The sequence below is a fragment of the Rutilus rutilus genome (assembly GCF_951802725.1).
Source record: "Rutilus rutilus genome assembly, chromosome: 25".
NCBI classification, from domain to species: Eukaryota; Metazoa; Chordata; class Actinopteri; order Cypriniformes; family Leuciscidae; genus Rutilus; species Rutilus rutilus.
Window position 1 is genome coordinate 4,986,474 of NC_140229.1, and position 17,906 is coordinate 5,004,379.

At 37.1% G+C, this 17,906-nt stretch overlaps 2 protein-coding genes across 5 annotated transcripts in view; both read right to left on the bottom strand.

The window, feature by feature from the left end:
• LOC311284653 (metal transporter CNNM4) overlaps nt 1–7,596 on the bottom strand; it is a 23,738-nt gene extending 16,142 nt beyond the window's left edge. For 2 of the 4 annotated variants that reach the window (XM_084399819.1, XM_084399818.1), the window contains exons 1-4: nt 6,169–7,555; nt 3,987–4,130; nt 2,915–3,049; nt 2,644–2,813 (exon numbers count right to left, since the gene is read on the bottom strand). In XM_084399819.1, the coding sequence (XP_084255945.1) occupies nt 2,644–2,813; nt 2,915–3,049; nt 3,987–4,130; nt 6,169–7,546 (1,827 nt within the window). In that variant the 5' untranslated portion in view covers nt 7,547–7,555. Of the gene's footprint in view, nt 1–2,643; nt 2,814–2,914; nt 3,050–3,986; nt 4,131–6,168 lie in introns of all 4 variants that reach the window. The other 2 variants (XM_084399821.1, XM_084399820.1) reach the window with 2 other exon arrangements.
• Nucleotides 7,597–8,971: 1,375 nt separating this feature from the next.
• On the bottom strand, nt 8,972–17,465 carry sec14l7 (SEC14-like lipid binding 7). The gene is made up of 12 exons (XM_084401142.1): nt 17,357–17,465; nt 16,715–16,790; nt 15,844–15,887; nt 14,942–15,004; nt 14,663–14,851; nt 13,777–13,872; nt 11,501–11,561; nt 11,328–11,411; nt 11,099–11,205; nt 10,465–10,604; nt 9,369–9,538; nt 8,972–9,243 (listed from the first exon to the last, which is right to left on the bottom strand). Exons 1-12 carry the CDS (start codon nt 17,408–17,410, stop codon nt 9,140–9,142), a joined length of 1,188 nt encoding a protein of 395 aa, XP_084257268.1. The 5' UTR covers nt 17,411–17,465; the 3' UTR covers nt 8,972–9,139.
• Between the last annotated feature and the right edge of the window lie 441 nt (nt 17,466–17,906).

Consider the following 17,906-nt stretch of genomic DNA (forward strand, 5'->3'; position numbering starts at 1 on the left):
TAGTACAAATAGGTTCTGTACTCATAAAACGAGGCATTGGAAAGTTTGTAAGTACATCAGGAGTTTATTTAAATAACACTTGTCTGATGGCTCATGCTACCGGCTAGCCCGGACGTTGAGGTCACTTCCGTGAGTTGAGAAAAGCACGTAAAAGTCCTGGCAGAAAGCGATGCATAAGGATGTAGTGTAACATCGCCCAGTTCCAGGAATGCACTAATATTTTGTTGGTAGTACCAGTTTATAACAATTATTAGTTAACACTAAGTTGTCAACACTTCGAAAAAAAAAAAAAGTTGTCGTTACACTACATCCTTATGCATCGCTTTCTGCCAGGACTTTTACGTGCTTTTCTCAACTCACTGAAGTGACGTAGTGTCCGCCGCGGGTTAGCAGTAGCATGAGCCATCAGGCAAGTGTTATTTAAATAAACTCCTGATGTACTTACAAACTTTCCAATGCCTCGTTTTATGAGTACAGAACCTATTTGTACTACTGTAGAAGTTTGGTACCATTCTGGCCATTATTAGTGGGGTAGTTTACCAGATACAAATTTGGAGCCAATAGCACCTGCACTAAGCCATCCGGCTGATAGCTCTAAATAAGCTCTAACTTTAATAATGTTCGACCAAGGGAAAAAAGGCTTCTGGGGGGTGTTTGGCTCGAGGTCATGGTGCAAAGGACCCTAGGTTGATTTTACTCCAAACCATCCATTTAAGAGACTCGTTCAAAACACTGATTCATCTAGTACTAAAACAAGTTAAGTCATTAAGTCATTGAGTCATTGAATCATTCACTCAAACCGTTTTTTTTTTTTTAAAGTTTTATAGTTTAAATATTTTTTATTTAGTTTAGCCGTCTTTTCAGAATTGTGGGAGAACCGTGATCTCAATTTTAAACCAAAAAAATCGTGATTCTCAATTTATCCAGAATCGTGCAGCTCTACAGTAGAGTGCACTCTTTTAACATGGAAAGTAAAAACCACCTAGCAACCACCCAGAGCACCCTAGTAACAGCATAGCAATCCCCTGGAAACCACCTACAACACCTTAGCAAACATCCACCAAATACACCTTAGCAACTGCATAACAAACACCATGGAAACCACCTAAAATACCTTAGCAACTACATAGCAATACCCTGGCAACCATCTAAAAAGCAACACATAGCAATGCAATGGAAAACCACCTAGAGCAGTTTTAGGGGGTTGCTATGTGATTGCTAGGGGGTTCTGGTTTGTTGCCAGTGCATTGCAGTGTGGTTACTAGAGCCTTCTGGGTTGTTGCCAGGGCTAGTTCTCAGCAACTGCATAGCAACACCTTAGCAACCACGTAGCAATGCCTTTAAAAACATCTAGAAGTTAGCCTGCTCTAGGTAGCTAGACTTGTTCAATATGCCTTAGCAACCACCTAAAACACCCTAGCAACCACATAGCAATGCCCTGGTCACAACATCCCAGCATCATGGCAGTAAGTTTTGCACAGGCAAGCATCCCTCATATTTTCCTCAGAAAAATCCAGTCTATTTTGGGATACATCTAATCCTGTAAGCACTAAGAATTCTGACAGGCAGAGAGAGATATTTGTGGATGGTTGTACAGCTGACGTCCCTGGAGCAATGTCATGGGGACTCCACAAGGTCAAATGGTGAGGAATTACATGGGATGCAATCATGGGGTGAATCACATGGTACCAGCCATGGGGAACGGGCAACTTCTCTGACCTTTTCTCCTTCTCTCAGACCATCCAACAAACCAAAATCTCTCAAAACAAACTCTAATGCAATAAAACGCTAGGTTTTATAATCTATGTGAGAGTGTTTGTCTTGAGTAGAAATGAATAGCGTTGCACGTTTCAAGGCAATTCAGTTGGCCTTTAAGCAATAGCAATAATGATATTCGCCTTAGCAAGCCCCACTAACAGGAGACTATGGAAGCTTGTTTCCGCCACTGAATAATAAATAAATAATAAATCAAACTTTTTCTCTCACAACTATGACTTTTTTTCTCACAATTGCGATATATCAAGTCAGAATTGTGACTTTTTTTCTCAGAATTGCGAGATATTAAGTCAGAATTGTGAAATAAGTTGCAATTGCGAGATAGAAAGTCGCAATTCTGAGAAATAAAGTCGCAATTGGGAGATATTAAGTCAGAATTGCATATCATCAAGTTGCAATTGCGTGTTATAAAGTCAGAATTGTGAGATATAAACTATTCTGAGGTAAAAAAAAAAAAATCCGTCTTTTGGACTTAGAATTGGACTTTATATCTCACAATTCTGAGAAAAGATGTCAGAATTGCAAGATATAAACTCGCAATTATGTGTTATAAAGTCAGAATTGCGTGATATAAAGTTGCAATTGCAGAATTTTGACTTTATAACATGCAATTGCGACTTTATTTCACGCAATTCTGCCTTTATATCTCGCAATTCTGAGAAATAAAGTCAGAATTGCGAGATGTAAACTCGCAATTGTGAGATAAAAAGTTGCAATTATCTTTTAAAATGTTTTATTTTGTGGCGGAAACAAGCTTCCATAGGACACTGATAATTGAAGGAAGTAGCACACTTTCTGTTTTGAAGTCTACAGAGTCTACAGAGCTTTCTGCTGAATTGTCATTGCCTACCGATCAGTTTCACTTACCTGAAGGATGAGGATGAAGAAGTCGACAGGTTTTCCACGTTGATATAAATGGTGCAGTAGCGAGCGCTTGTCGCTCTCGTTGAACTTGATCTCCTGAATGACATCCGGATGCCTGAGGATTCGCAGTAACACCTTGTCTTTGATCTGGAGTGGACTGAAAATGCTCACCTCTATGGAAAGATGGGTAAGCAAAAATTGCCAGTTATTTGCAAAAAGCAAATAGCTCAAAGAGTGAGAAGATAATCAGTGTCTTATAAACGCAACAGCTCACCAGTAGCGAGGAAACGATGCGCTGCTAGCATTAGTTGCGGGGATATCTTGACTTTAGATTCGCTCTCATGTTTGAAAGCAGAAAAGTCCCTCTTGTTCTTGTTGGGATCCACTTTCTTTTTGTTACGATTGTCAGCTAGCAGACAAAAAAATAAATCATTTTAATTAATCACTCAACCAATCACTCATCTTGTTTCCCAAAAGCATCTTAAGCCTAAGTTGATCATAGAAGCCATTGGCACTAATAGTCTCTATGATCTACTTAGGCTTACGATGCTTTTGGGAAATGCAGCCCAGATCTATAAATCAATAATTGAACCAATTAATAAATCAATTATTAGACCATTAGATTAGACTGGATTAGATTTAACCCTCTGTTGCTCCTCATTTAGTTATCACACTCACACTCCTCCCGGTCAAAAGTGGCCGAACTTTCTTTTTCAGTAAAATCTATGTAATCTATTTTTGTTCAATAATATTTTTTATTTAATATTTTGTATTTGAGGGACTTTTATGGTACTAAGTAATAGTTATTTATGCAATAATCATGATCCATTTGTTTCCACATTTTGTACAATACAATACAATGAATTAACCCATAATTATTTTTAAAGTAACCCCTTCATTGCTGTGTGCTTTTTTTCTGTATCGTGACTGATTTGTAGATTTTTGTCATTTTAAATGTTTTTTTTATTTCCTATTCATTTCTATGTTGGTCATTTTTATCTGCTAGGAGTAAGTGTGACTATTTTTAGGACTATTTTTTGTTCACATTGCAAGTGCCAAGTGTCCTACCATTCTTATGAAGTCACATTTTCAGTCAAAAGTGACCGAAAAGGGAGTACAATGTGTAGGACTTGTACTTATAACATCTACGAATGAGGGCGGGGGGGGGGTTTGTTTCTGACACTTATTGTAGAACATATTGTGATTGTTATTAATGTTTCCCTGTTTACGAAAAGCTAAATAAAAATATAAAAAAATAAAAAAGTGACCGAAAAGCATCAGAGGGTTTTAAAACTCCATGATATTTCCATGAAAACTGAGAAAACAAATCACTATCTTGAACATACTGTAGAGATCAGACTCGTCCAGGATCTCAGATTTGATGATCTCCTCAATAACGTCCTCCAGCGTGACCAGCCCCAGAACCTCGTAGAACGGATCTCCTTCGCCCTCATTATTCACCTTCTGGACGATGGCCAGGTGGGATTTACCTGTGGACAAAAATACCAAAGCCAAAAATAACTAGAAAAACTAAAATTAAATGCACTAAGTATTCTAATTCCAATCAGAATGGCTGTTTAACCCTTAAAACTAAAAAAAGTGTGTCATCATTTACTCACCCTACCAAAACAAACCATTGACTTCCATAGACATTTTTTTTCCTAATATGGAAGTCAATGGCTACCATCAACTGTCTGGTTACCAACATTCTTTAAAATATTTTCTTTTTGAGTTCAACAGAATGAAGAAATTCATACAAGTTTGGAACAACTTGAGGATGAGTAAATGATGAACTACCCCTTTAACATAGCTTTAGTTCACACCAGGCCAGGAAACCCACTGAGTGAGTGTAGAATAATTCAAACCATATTCATATATCGAAGCACTGCATGGACATGCATATTAATGAGCCGTATTCTCACTACAGAATCTGAAAACCCTATGAATTATTCATCATATTTTATCTGGAGGGGCCGGATCAATCATAACCATTTAAGCAATGCTGGACCATTTGCGCTCCATGTTCCAAAAGAGAGTCAGATCAGAATTCCTACTAAACTTAGAGCTTAAAGAGCTTAAGAGGGGGAGATGACGGAGATGTCTGGGGATTACAAACAGAAAGCGAAAAGGGAAGGATGGAGCAAGACAGGACCAGAAGACACTTTGACAGCATTAAAAGTTAAGAGGGAAATATGCAAAACACTGCAAAATCAACATTACTGGACATAAACTGTTAAAACATGAAATATGTGTAATACTGGGTGGAAAAATACATGGATGCAACAATATAGAAATTCTGGCCAATACTGACAACCAATTATTATTTTTATGTTATATGTTAATGCCTGTTTTTTTTTTCCAAACTAAATTAGAGCTGTAATTAAAATACAAGTATAATCAGGCATCAAAACATTATATATTTTCAATTTCAGCCAATTCAAACTCAACCACAAACTAAGCACTTAAGCGCTTAAAACTTAGGATTTTGTTCAAAAGACCGATCTAAAGTCCGCAACACTTTATTTTTAAAATAATGGCTCATATCACACATCAGTAAAAAGTTAACCTAAATAGAGGAAATGAAAGAAAATATGCAGATTTTTTTTTCTTGAAATCTGCTTTCCTTTAAAGTACATGATCAAGCCTAACATTATAATACGGAAAGCTTTAGACAAGCAATGCTCCTGAGGGATCGGCATTTAGCAAATCACCCACATTTACTTATTTGCATACTCATAAGCTTATTTACATACATTCATAGCCCAGTGGAGCTCATTTTAAACCAACAGCAAAAACACGTTTGAATAAAGTGCAGAGAATTTCTACAAAATTGTCATCAAATGCAGCAAAAGCAATGTGCGAAGCAGACGCTTTGGACAAAACAGTGCGTGTCACATGGGTTTTGTGGCACATGGGAGGGGCTTGGAACTGCCAATCATTCCAAAACACCGCCCACAAAACTCATGTTTAAACTATTATGAGGCAAATTCGTGTTTTACACACATGCACTTTGAAATTTGCTTCAACAGCTTGTTTAAAACAATCCCAGCATCATTGCCATGATTAAAGCCAATAAAGTAAAATGAATCATTGCAAATATTAGAATTGCAGTTCTTTGTTAGTTTAACTAATGTAATGTAACTATGTCAACAAATAAGTGTTACCAGTACCAAAGTAAAGAATAATCTGAATATTAAAGCCCTGAATCTGAAGGTAAATGTGGCAAAACATTAAGAGTGAGTCTGCAAACTCTGGTGGACCGGATGATGATGATGATGTGTATTTTTAATGAGTGACAGGTGCTTTTGGCAGCATCGGATTCCTCCGCCATTTCCTGAAGAGCTTCGTATTGATCGGAGGCTGACACAGGGAGCATATGGTTATTGATTTGGCTCTCAGGGGGACACATCATAATCAATAGGAGGGTGAAAACAACTGTGCATGGAGATAAACCCTTTGCTTCCTCCTGTGAGCACAGCACATTCTGCGCAAACTTTCAAGACTTAGGAGAACACATAAATCACTAACCTTTTTTAAACTCCTCCAACATGGCGTCCAACTTAGTGTCGTGGAAGACAAAATGCACCGGGCGGTTGTAGAACTTGGTGACCGTTTTAAGCGTAGTGCAATCATCCGGGTCAACGAAGGCCAGGTCCTTGACGTACAGGATGTCCACGATGTTGGAGCGCTCACTGTCGTACACGGGTATCCGCGTGTAGCCACTTTCCATGATTTCAGACATGGTGCTGAAGTCGAGCACGGCGTCAATGTGAATCATGAAGCAGTTGCCCAGCGGCGTCATCACATCCTCCACCGTCTTGGTTCTGAGCTCGAGAGCACCTTGTATGATGTTCAGCTCTTCTCTGACCAGGTCGTTGTAGGGCTCCGTGACCTTCAGCATCCCCACCAACTTCTCTCGGTTGTAGACGGTGCCGATTTCCTGCCCGAGGATGACATCCAAAAGCTTACTGATGGGGAATGACAACGGGAAGGTCAGTAGCATGAAGAATTTGGTCAGCACGATGGTGTTGGCGCCTACCGCCAAACCGTGGCGCGAGCAGAGCGCTTGTGGCACGATTTCACCAAATATGACAATGCCAACCGTGGATGCCGCCACGGCTCCCAACCCTGACCCGATCAAATCATCTAGTAGGATCGTCAAAGTTGTGTTGACCAGCACATTACCCAACAATAAAGAGCAAAGCAGATAGTTGCCCTTGCTTCGAATGGGTTCGATTTTGCGTGCATACTTCTTCTCCTTGTTAGTGCCACAACTTTGCACAATGCGAAGCTCCATTGGATCTAACGCCATGAGCCCCAGGTTGAGTCCACTGAACATGCCGGACAACGCAAGCAAGCTTGACACCAGGATGATTTGGAACCAAAGAGGTAGCAGAGATCCTTTCTCCTCTAAGACTACCAATCTACCATCATTATCAGGCAAATGGACCCATTTATCTCCCAAATCCTGTCTGACACATAGGCTGTAGGTCTTCTCTCGTTCACTTTTACGCATTGGCTTTACATACACACTCACCAGACCTGATGTACCCCTGCTGCTCACGTTCATGTAGCTGCCGATGCTCATGTCTTTGGTGAAATCCTCACAAGTCCTGTTCAACGCGTCACTACCCCCTGTATCCACATACTCCGTAAACCTGATGTGGGATGCTGCGCCCGGGGTCAGGTGGACACCATAAAACCGGAGCACGACGCTGCTCTCCTCCGTTACCTGGATGAGCCCGTCCTCCGTCGTGCTGGCCGCTTTATCACTCCTCTCCAGCCGCATGCCCAGGATCTGACTCCGGGAACTCTGGCTCGAGGTCTCCGTTCGCCCGCCGACAGAGCTCCAGAGGAACACGATGAAAGTTAGAAGACACCCCTGCCCGCTCCGCTCTGTCGCCATGTTTGTTGCGCTCTCTCCGCAAGGCTGGACCTTACGTCACGTCATCGCTCCCACACGCGGACCCCACCCCCTCATTTGCATAGTGCACAATTGCGCAACGCCCACTTTCAATACAGTGGAAAACTTATGTGGAACGTTGAATGAAATGGTAAAAATATTATATGCGCTCCCGTTCTTAATTAAAAATCACTTTTGGACTAATAAACGTCATGGTAATGTTTTTTTTTATCAAATAAATTGTAGTATTAAGTATAAATAAATGTAAGAATCTAACAGGTTTCCAATTAAAAATGATAAACTATATAAATAAATAAATAAATAAATTAAAATATATATGAAGACTTTAGATGCAAAAGCCCGTATAAAAGTCCGTCTAAAGTTTTTGTTTAATATTAACATTTTTATCAGGCTCCTATGTAGCCTATAGGTTTCTACCCAAGTACCGGCATTTCTGAATGGGATGAGGCTGGGATTTAGTGAGTTTGAAGTGCAAGTATTTGATGAGCGTATATACTATGTGTGGAGAGAATTCACTCAATATTAATATCTAATTTTTGACAGAGGTGGCTTTTAGAGGCTTTTGCATCGGAGGTCTTCATATATAGGCCTATATATATATGCCACAGTGTTGTGTTATGTAGGCTAGTAGCACGAGCCTAGTGTCCTCTTCACCACACACAGTGATGAATTTAATCACAAAATCAATTGGTATCAAATATATAATTTTTGCAGTATTTAGATGACAAATAAGCACATTTTCCCTCAATGTCCGTTACTGTAACGCTTATCAGTAAGGAAGTAGCTAGAATAAATAACATAATTATATATATAAATACTATCATTTAAATAATATATTGTTCTTGTATTACAGTAATAAAAAAATAAATTTATCAACGACAATGGTCTGCCGTACTGTACGTGGCTTTGTTGTTTGTGGATGCGTGTGTGTATTGACGTCACTACATCTCATCCAGATGAATGTGTGTAGAATGTGATACAAGTGCGTCCTCTAGTGTTACAAATAAACATAAGACTCATCAACATCGTGTGTTTTATTCTCATTTTAGTGCATAATCATGTGCACATTTAAAATATAGCCTAGATTATACAAGAGGTTGCTATTACTACGTTTAACAAGGATTATTACAATCTTCCTATAGTAGTATTTAATGTTGACATGAGTTCAATTTTATGCTAATTGCTGTGATTCGATGCAATTCAGTCAGTGACATATTCATTGAGAGATAATCTCATTAGGCCATAATTATATTTATTTCACATTAAGAAAGGAAGTTCTCTATACTGACCGAATAGTCCCCATCAGTCTATATCTGCTTCCATTTGTCATACACAATTGTAATTCAAATATCGGAAACAGGTCATACAACATCTTTTCAGGAACTGTCTGTGTGCAATCGCTTTTCATAATTATCTATAATAATACTCATGTTATAAAATTATCAAAAAACTGTGAAATTAAAAACCCTAATGTAGTACTTCTAATTTCCTGTGGTAAATGACATCCACACAGTGTAGCCTAGTAGTGACGTAATCTTATTTAATGCTGGATATATGTCTGATTCCAGTCAGGCTTTATGCCTGTTTTCCTGTGTGTCCCTCGGGTAGAAGCACATCCACGGTGAAGCTGACCTTCTTTGAATGGATCACACTGTAAGTGTTGTCAAATCGAACCACATCTATAGAGAGAAAAGGATTGTTTTAAGCATACAGCACAACTTGTTGGCAAATTCATGCTTTTATTCTTCTTCAATTGCTCGGAATATCACCAAGAACTAAAATGTTAAATTCAAAACACACATACAGATGCCTGGTTCTTCACAGGTGTAGGATCCATCCTCTGGGACTAGATGGGCATTGTAACGTTCGGTAGGCAGTATTTCCAGCATGGCTTCCACTTTATTTGTCTCATTCCCTTTTGTCTTCAGGTAAATTCCAAAACCGATATCAGACCCTTCGCTTGCAAACTGCCATCTAGATTGAGAAAAAACAATGATGACTACTGGTTATGGTCAGAATGGAATAGTAGCATCCTCTATATGGAGTATATCGCATGCTATCACTCTTAAAACAAATTACAAAGGGGGTTTTCACAGCGATGCCATAGAAGAACCATTTTAGGTTTCCCTATAGAACCTTTCAGTGAACAGTTCTTAAAAGAACCAAAATCTAAAGAACCTTTTTCCACTATAACGGACCCTTTGTGGAATGCAAAGGTTCCATGGATGTTAAAGGTACACTATGTAACTTGTGGCCCTCTAGTGGTTAAAAAACAAAACTGCATGCATTTTGCAGAAGAACATTGGTTTGGTTGTGCTTCGCCTGAGTGACTGTGCGGATGAATATGACCAGGGCTTGACATTAACACCCGCCAACCCGAGGGTGTATTTCAGCAGTGGCGTGTAACGCAGTCACTCCTAATAGCCACTTTGGCAGGTTGAATTTTATATATAATATATAAATTTTTCAATTGTAGACTTTAAAAAAATAAATAAATTAAGTGTTGCCAAAAATATAGATTTTTCGATAGATATCGATACTGAAATATCTATAACGCTTCCCATACTCATTACCATCTGCGCCTTTTCTCTCTCTTATCTCTCCGACAGCGAGAGACACACAAACCCGCCTCTCCTCACTCAATCGATTCATTTGCTCCGGATGAATATTGTTGGTGTTACAGGGCTTGAATTTCGGCATGGGATTGTGTGTATTGTGTATAATTTTACTCATTCACGCAGATTTTGTGCTCACACCCAAAGTGCGTTTACATAAAGCAAATTTGAAAAACAAAATTAAAATTTTTTCATAGCAAAAACGCGTTCTGTGTGAACCAGCCCTAAGAGTATATTGTGCAAAACAGATATGCATAACTATTAGCACTGAAAAATGGTACTTACCGTAGCAAGCAGTTTGGAAAGAGCACCTCATAATCTAGCTGGTATGAAGAGCCACGGCTAATGGTGACGCACTGGTCATACTGCACTTTGACAGAGTCTCGTACATAGTAGGACTTTGGCACTACACCACCATAGTGTAACTGGGAGGAAGAGTCAAATGGGTAAAGACAACTAAATATTGGTGTACAGTACCATTCAAAAGTTTGAGGTCAGTAAGATTTTTAATGTTTCATATGCTCACCAAGGCTGCATTTATTTGATCAAAAATATAGTAAAAACAGTAATATTGTGAAATATTATTCACGATTTTAAATAACTGTTTGCTATCTGAATATATTTTAAAACTTAATTTATTCCTGTGATGCAAAGCTGAATTTTCAGTATCATTATTCCACTGGTCAGTGTCACATGATCCCTATTAGAAATCATTATAATATGCTAATTTGCTCAAGAAAATATTCTTATGATTATCAGTGTTGAAAAAAGACCAGCATTTGTTTGAAATAGAAATATTTCGTAACAATATTTACTGTCACTTTTGGGCAATTGAATGCATCCCTGACGCTGAATAAAAGTATTAATTTCTATCAAACCGGTAGTGTATGTGAATCTCCTGTTGGCTAGTAAATCTCACCATGGTCTTACAGAGAGGGTCTCCATCAGGATCAGTCATGGAGCCTCCATAAACCACAGGTAACTGATCTGCATCTACATAGTCCCTCAACACCTCTTTCCAGTTGGCTGGAAGATAGAGATCAAAAGAGAAATTCCCATTCGTGAGGTGTCAGGATGAGTAACACACCGCAGTTAATCACAATCATGATGTTTGCCTTAACAAACAGTACTATAGTTAGACAGCTTACAACCCAGCACAGCAATCTTCTGCCTTGTTTCCTCACGCAAGAAGTGTTTGACCAAGTTGTATGCAATAGGGAAGAGTTTGGGGGCTGTAGAAAGGAGAATTAAAGCATTAAAATATTTCAAAACTGTTTAACGGCATCAGTGATGTGATTTTACTGGTGCAGCAATGACTCACCTTTGATTAAAAGCACCTTTTTTAGGCTCTCAGGATAATTCTCTTCATGCATAGTCAGAATCTGCAATCAGAAAAGGCAAAAATAATATACCGGTATCACAATATTACCGTTTCAGCTTGACAACAAGTGTGGAAACAGATTATTAACATGTTAAGATGGATCTTAAGGGAAGATGAGTGAAATGAGCCACAGAGTGAAAAATAAAAAAGGTAATTGTGACTTTTTAATCTCACAATTCTGACTTTTTTATCTCAGAACTATATTACGTGATATAAAGTCGCAATTGCAGGTTATAAAGTCAGAATTGTGAGATATAAACTATTCTGAGGTAAAAAAATTTTTTTTAGAAATTAAAAAAAAAGTCTGTCTTTTTTTCCCTTAGAATTGGACTTTATATCTCACAATTCTGAGAAAAGATGTCAGAATTGCGAGATATAAGCTCGCAATTATGTGTTATAAAGTCAGAATTGCGTGATATAAAGTCAGAATTGCGAGAAAAAAAGTCAGAATTCTGACTTTATAAGACGCAATTGCGACTTTATTTCACGCAATTCTGACTTTATATCTCGCAATTCTGACTTTATATCTCGCAATTCTGAGAAATAAAGTCAGAATTGCGAGATGTAAACTCGCAATTGTGAGATAAAAAGTCGCAATTATCTTTTAAAATGTTTTATTCTGTGGCGGAAACAAGCTTCCATAGTGAGGCATGTGTAACAAATGATTAAAAATAATAATTTCTGATTAATTAATTTTGCCACTTTATTAGACCAGTAAATAACACAAGATGGATTCAAGTATACACACACTAAAGCTCATTAGCCCCAAATGACGCACTATACACTATGTACTTATGCACTATGTACTCAACCATGTAGTGTATGAATTTCACAAGATTATTTTGTCATTCAACATCAGAGTCTGATCGCCCCTCCCCCTCTGCTACGTAAAGGGTTCTTTCACTCAGAAATGACAATTCTGTCATCATTTACTCAGCCTCAGGTTGTTCCAAACCTGTGTGAGTTTCTTTCTTCTGCTGAACACAAAAGAAGATATTTTAAAGAATGTTTGTAACCAGACAGTTGACGGTAGCCATTGACTTAATATCCTAATATGGAAGTCAATGGCTACCGTCAACTGTCTGGTTACAAACATTCTTCAAAATATCATCTTTTGTGTTCAGCAGAAGAAAGAAACTCATACAAGTTTATGAACAACTTGAGGGTGAGGAAATTATGACAGAATTGTCGTTTTGGGGTGAACTATCCCTTTAACTCTGCGACAGTTGAGTGCATGAAGTGTGCAACATACCACACTTTGTCTTTTCTGTTAATAAAGTGCATCATCCAGTTATTTAAAGTACTCTTTCTTTTTCAGTGTGAACACACTACTTGCACTATTTATACTACAAAACGGCATAGAATAGTGCATAAGTACGCGAATTGGGACGCACTTTATGTTTCCGAGCATGTGCGCTAACCGCTAAGCCACACTGATAAAAATGATTTTGTGGTGAAGTAAATACTACAGAAAAAAACAATGTAATTTACATGAAAAAGTTAGTTATAAATTCTATATTAGTACTCAATTCAAGCGCGTAGAAATGAAAGTGTAAATATCAACTTTTCTGGGCATTGAATAATTAATGAGGTTGATTTTACACTTTTCAAGCTGTATTTACATTGTTTCATCATTGCTTTTGTTGTTAGGATTAGCAATGTGCCATTTTGTGCCATTTTGAGTTCATTTTCCACTCAAAATGACACATTCAAACACAAAAACGATCCATCAAATGTTACCGTCATTGTAAGTATTGAGGTCTCTGCGTTCACATAATGTGTGACTCCTTATATGTAGAATATCTATTGTACTAATTACTTAGATGTTTCTAAATAAAACATATACTTTAAAAGTGTGGTTTAATTCAATATTTTATTTTATGAGTAAAATGTATTGCAAAGGGAATAGATATTACTCAACCTTTTACTAGCAAAGTTAAAATGACTTATTTCCTTTGTTGCTTTCACTTAACTTAGTTAAGTAGAGTTTACTTAATTTCATATGTGAAATTTACTTAAAAAATATTTGTGCAAAAACTTGGCAAAAAAAAAAAAGTAAAAAAATTCCCACCTTTTCACAAATAAAACAAAATTAAGTAAAAAAAAATTCAGTGCACAGTGATAAACCGACAATTATATATAGAAATGTTATAAGTTTGTGTCTTATTATTGGGCTTCAGAATGACCAAGCTCTACTGAAAGCATCGTGTTCCTACCTCACCGTACAACTCAACAGCTGGCTTCCAGAGGTGTTTCATGCCAAGCCCTTCACAGTCATAAATGATGGTGATTGAATCAATGTGCTTGTCAAGCTGATGAATAAAATCACCCAAAAACAACAGTAAACAATTACAAACATCAACACTGCGGCAAATTAATGTGAACGTTCAGATAATAAAATATCTGACAATAGAAATTAATGTCAGTTTTTGCACAGCAAAAATTTTTTTGATTTTTGTTTTCTTTTTCAGTACGAATATCTAAACATTCTTAAATCAAGATAGATTTACCAGAGAAGCAAAATGACCAATAATGACTCTTGCTTTCTGATTTTTTTAAATATTTTTTTTAATTAAACGAGTTTATGCTTAAAACAAGAAAAAAAAATCTTCCAATTAGGTCAGAAAAATAATCATATTTTTTCTACGTTTATTAAGTTTATTTTTCTGACCTCACTGTAAAAAAACAAACAATTTCATGATTAATCACAACATTTTTATGTGGTTCAGATAACGTAATATTTTGGGTTTCCAATCTCCATCGGTGTATTAACTAATTTTTACATTTTGATGAACTCAATTTTTTTTATTTAGATGAACTCAAATTTTTAAGGCAACCAGGTTACTTGAAATAAATGTCTCGTTAGTTGAATTTTGTTAATGTTGCTTCTGGTTACTGTGTCTATGTGCAATCATTCTTGGGCTCTTGGGATTCCAATGGAGTCTTGTTGCATTTATTTACTTTTCTCACACAACCGAGACTCCTGTGTATAATAACATCCCAGCATAGCCAAAAGAATAGTGAGGGATGAATCACTGTGGACGGCATCTAGCTGTGATTCTTCAGAATTTTGCCATTTGGTCTTTATTTGACAGATGGTACCTTTTTAGACTGCTTCTCACACTCCTGTCGTAGAAGTTCAGCATCTCTGACTTTGGTCCTAAGGCAGTCTTGTTTGCTAGCCGACAGTAAGAGTCCTTTCGGATCAAGAGGGCCGATGATATCGTACCAGATTGGACTTCCTTCACGATCATAGCCACACATTCCCCCTGCCACATAGCGCTCGATGACCTGGACAGAGAACAATATGTGTGTGTGTTAGCAGGGCATTTTCCATTCTGAACTTATGGTAAATATTTTAGTCGTACTGTACTGATATACCTCAGGCGGCCTCCAGTCGTCAATGATCGTGTCTACTTTCATATGCTTGCGAAACTCCAGATGCTGGAATACAAAGTGATTTGTGTAAGCCAAATGAGAAAAACTTTATATAATTCTGGGGTTTAATTTGGTTCCTCTAATTTATTTTTCAGGTGTTTAAATGAACATTTTGTCATCATTTACTCACCCTCAAGTTTTTCCAAACCTGTATGAATTTCTGGTAACACTTTAGTTTAGGGTCCAATTCTCACGATTAACTAGTTGCTTATTAGCATGCATATTACTAGGATATTGGCTGTTTATTAGTACTTTTAAAGCACATATTAATGCATTATTCTGCGTGACCATATTCTACATCCCTTAACCCACCCAATACCTAAACTTAACAACTACCTTACTAACTATTAATAAGCAGTAATTAGGAGTTTATTGAGGCAAAAGTTGTAGTTAATAGTGAGAATTGGACCCTAAACTAAAGTGAGACTAAAGTTTCTCTACACGTGAAGATTTTGTGAATATTACTAAGTGATATTATACAGTAGCTGTTTTCTTTTTTTTATATATTTTCAAGTTTTATTTATTCCTGTGAGGACAAAGCTGATTTTTAGCAGCAGTGTCACATGATCCTTCAGAAATCATCCTAATATGCTGATTTGCTGCATTTTTTATTATTATTATCAATGTTGAAAAGAACAGACTGGTAATTTTACTTAGAATATCATTGAAACCTTTGGGGTCAGTATGAATTTTTAAAAATAAATTAATAGGCCTACATTTATTTAGCAGGGGTACATTAAATTGTCAATAAAAGATATTACAAAAGATGTATACTGTATATCCAAGCAGACAGATTATGAGTTAAGATGTTTCTGTAATACAGACCCGGGTGTTTGTGATGTTACCTTTCTAAGCATTGCCTCAGCCTTTGGGACATTGAAGCTTCTAGCTGCAAACAAGATATAAGACCAAACTTTAAAATCTAGGTATGCTGCATTATTCTACAGTCTTGATTCTTTGTTTTTACTTTGTCAGAAAATGCAAGAGAGAGAGAGAGAGAGAGAGAGAGAGAGAGAGAGAGAGAGAGAGAGAGAGAGAGAGAGAGAGAGATACAGTACATGCCAGACTAGCTCTTTCCTAGATGAGGACTGTAGAATATTATACAATAATGTAGGCAAATGAGAGCAAATAATTCTGCAACGGTCAAAAATCACAGGTAAAGAGCGATAAATATTGACATACATTCACAAGAATGTAACCTTGAACCTCTCCCTCTCAAAAAAAGAAGTCAGCAGATGGTTTTGGGATGTTCTATCTCAACAGAAAATATTGATTTCTAGATAAAACTGGTTAAGATAAAGCAATCGGTAAAGACAAACTACATAAATCTTAGAAATAACTCTGTGTTTTTTTCACGGAAGAGTACTTGCATATATCGTCCTCCATATAATCACAAGTGTTTCCTGAGGATTATTGTTGATCTGGCTTTCTGTTAATCAACACACAGGTTCATGAGGTCATAAGGTCATCCGATATGACCACGCAGTCAGAGATCATTTAGTTCAAACTAAAGCAGGTCTCCGCTATATTCATATTAAAGTTCACCTGAAATCAAACTCCCACAAAAGTATATGTTACGAGAAAATATGTTTGCGTTATTAAATCTTGATTAAAGACAAATCTGTCCTCAGCTGAAATCAAACTCCCAGAAAAGTATATGTTACGAGAACTATGTTGTTTGCGTTATTAAATCTTTTTTGTAAAATCTGTCCTCACCTCTTAGCCACCGGAGAAGGTAATGGTCGGTTTGATTGGACAGTTGATCCAACACATCTGCTATTTTCTCCCGAAACTGACCAGACAAATGACATTTAAATATAATAGCATTTCTTTGACATGCAGGGTTAACTCTGAAGATTAGTTTTGTATGCTGCATTATGCATAACATTTTAACGATAACACTACTGTTCAAAGGTTTGGGGTCAGGAAGATTTTTTATGTTTTTGAAAGAAGTCTCACCAAGGTTGCGTTTATTTGATCCAATGAAAACAGTAATATTGCGAAGTATCATTACAATTAAAAATGGTTGTAATATTGTAATAATGCACCTTAAAATGTAATTTATTCCTGTGATCAAAGCTGAATTTTCAGCATCATTACTCCAGTCTTCAGTGTCACATGATACTTCATCAGAAATCATTCTAATATGATGATTATCATTATTATCAATGTTGAAAACAGTTGTGCAGTAAGAAATCTTACAAGCCCCAAACTTTTGAACGGTAGTGTATAGGCTATTAAATCTGACATGGTGTGTTTTAAACGAAACTATGACTGACACTCAGAATACTAAGTGAAAATATCTTGAAATTCAGGAATACATTTTTTAAAACAAATAGATTTTGTGCATTTACTTGCCTGTGCTAAAGCCTCGGTTTGTTTGGGACTGAGGTCTCCTACTCGTCCGCTCATGTTGTCAGCATCAATAGCGCTCGTGCACTGAGTTCTCGTCGAGCTCGTGCACCTGTTATTTATACCCGATCACGAGAGGCGCGCGTCGCTAAGGTAATGAATGCAAGGTGCATTGTCATTCTGAAACAATCCATAGAAACAAATCCTTTGATATTACTCTGCAATCAAACACTACAGCCAGCAGTTGATTCAAGTTCCTCCTTTGAATAATTATTTCATTCCCTCAAAGATAATCAAATACACTTATTTTATGTGTTCTAATCATAGACTGTAAAAGGTTCTAATAGGCTACTAGTTATTTATAAACATATGTCTATTTGGACGTAAGTTACTGGTAAAAACAGGGCCCGTGTATGGAGGATATTGTCTTTTCGGAATTACAAGAGAAATGGACTGTGATCACCAAACAAAGAATTGATGACCAAGCAAGGCTGAGAAAATAGAAAAACAAGAAATCACAATCCATTTGAGCTAATATTTAGATTTAAAACGCTTC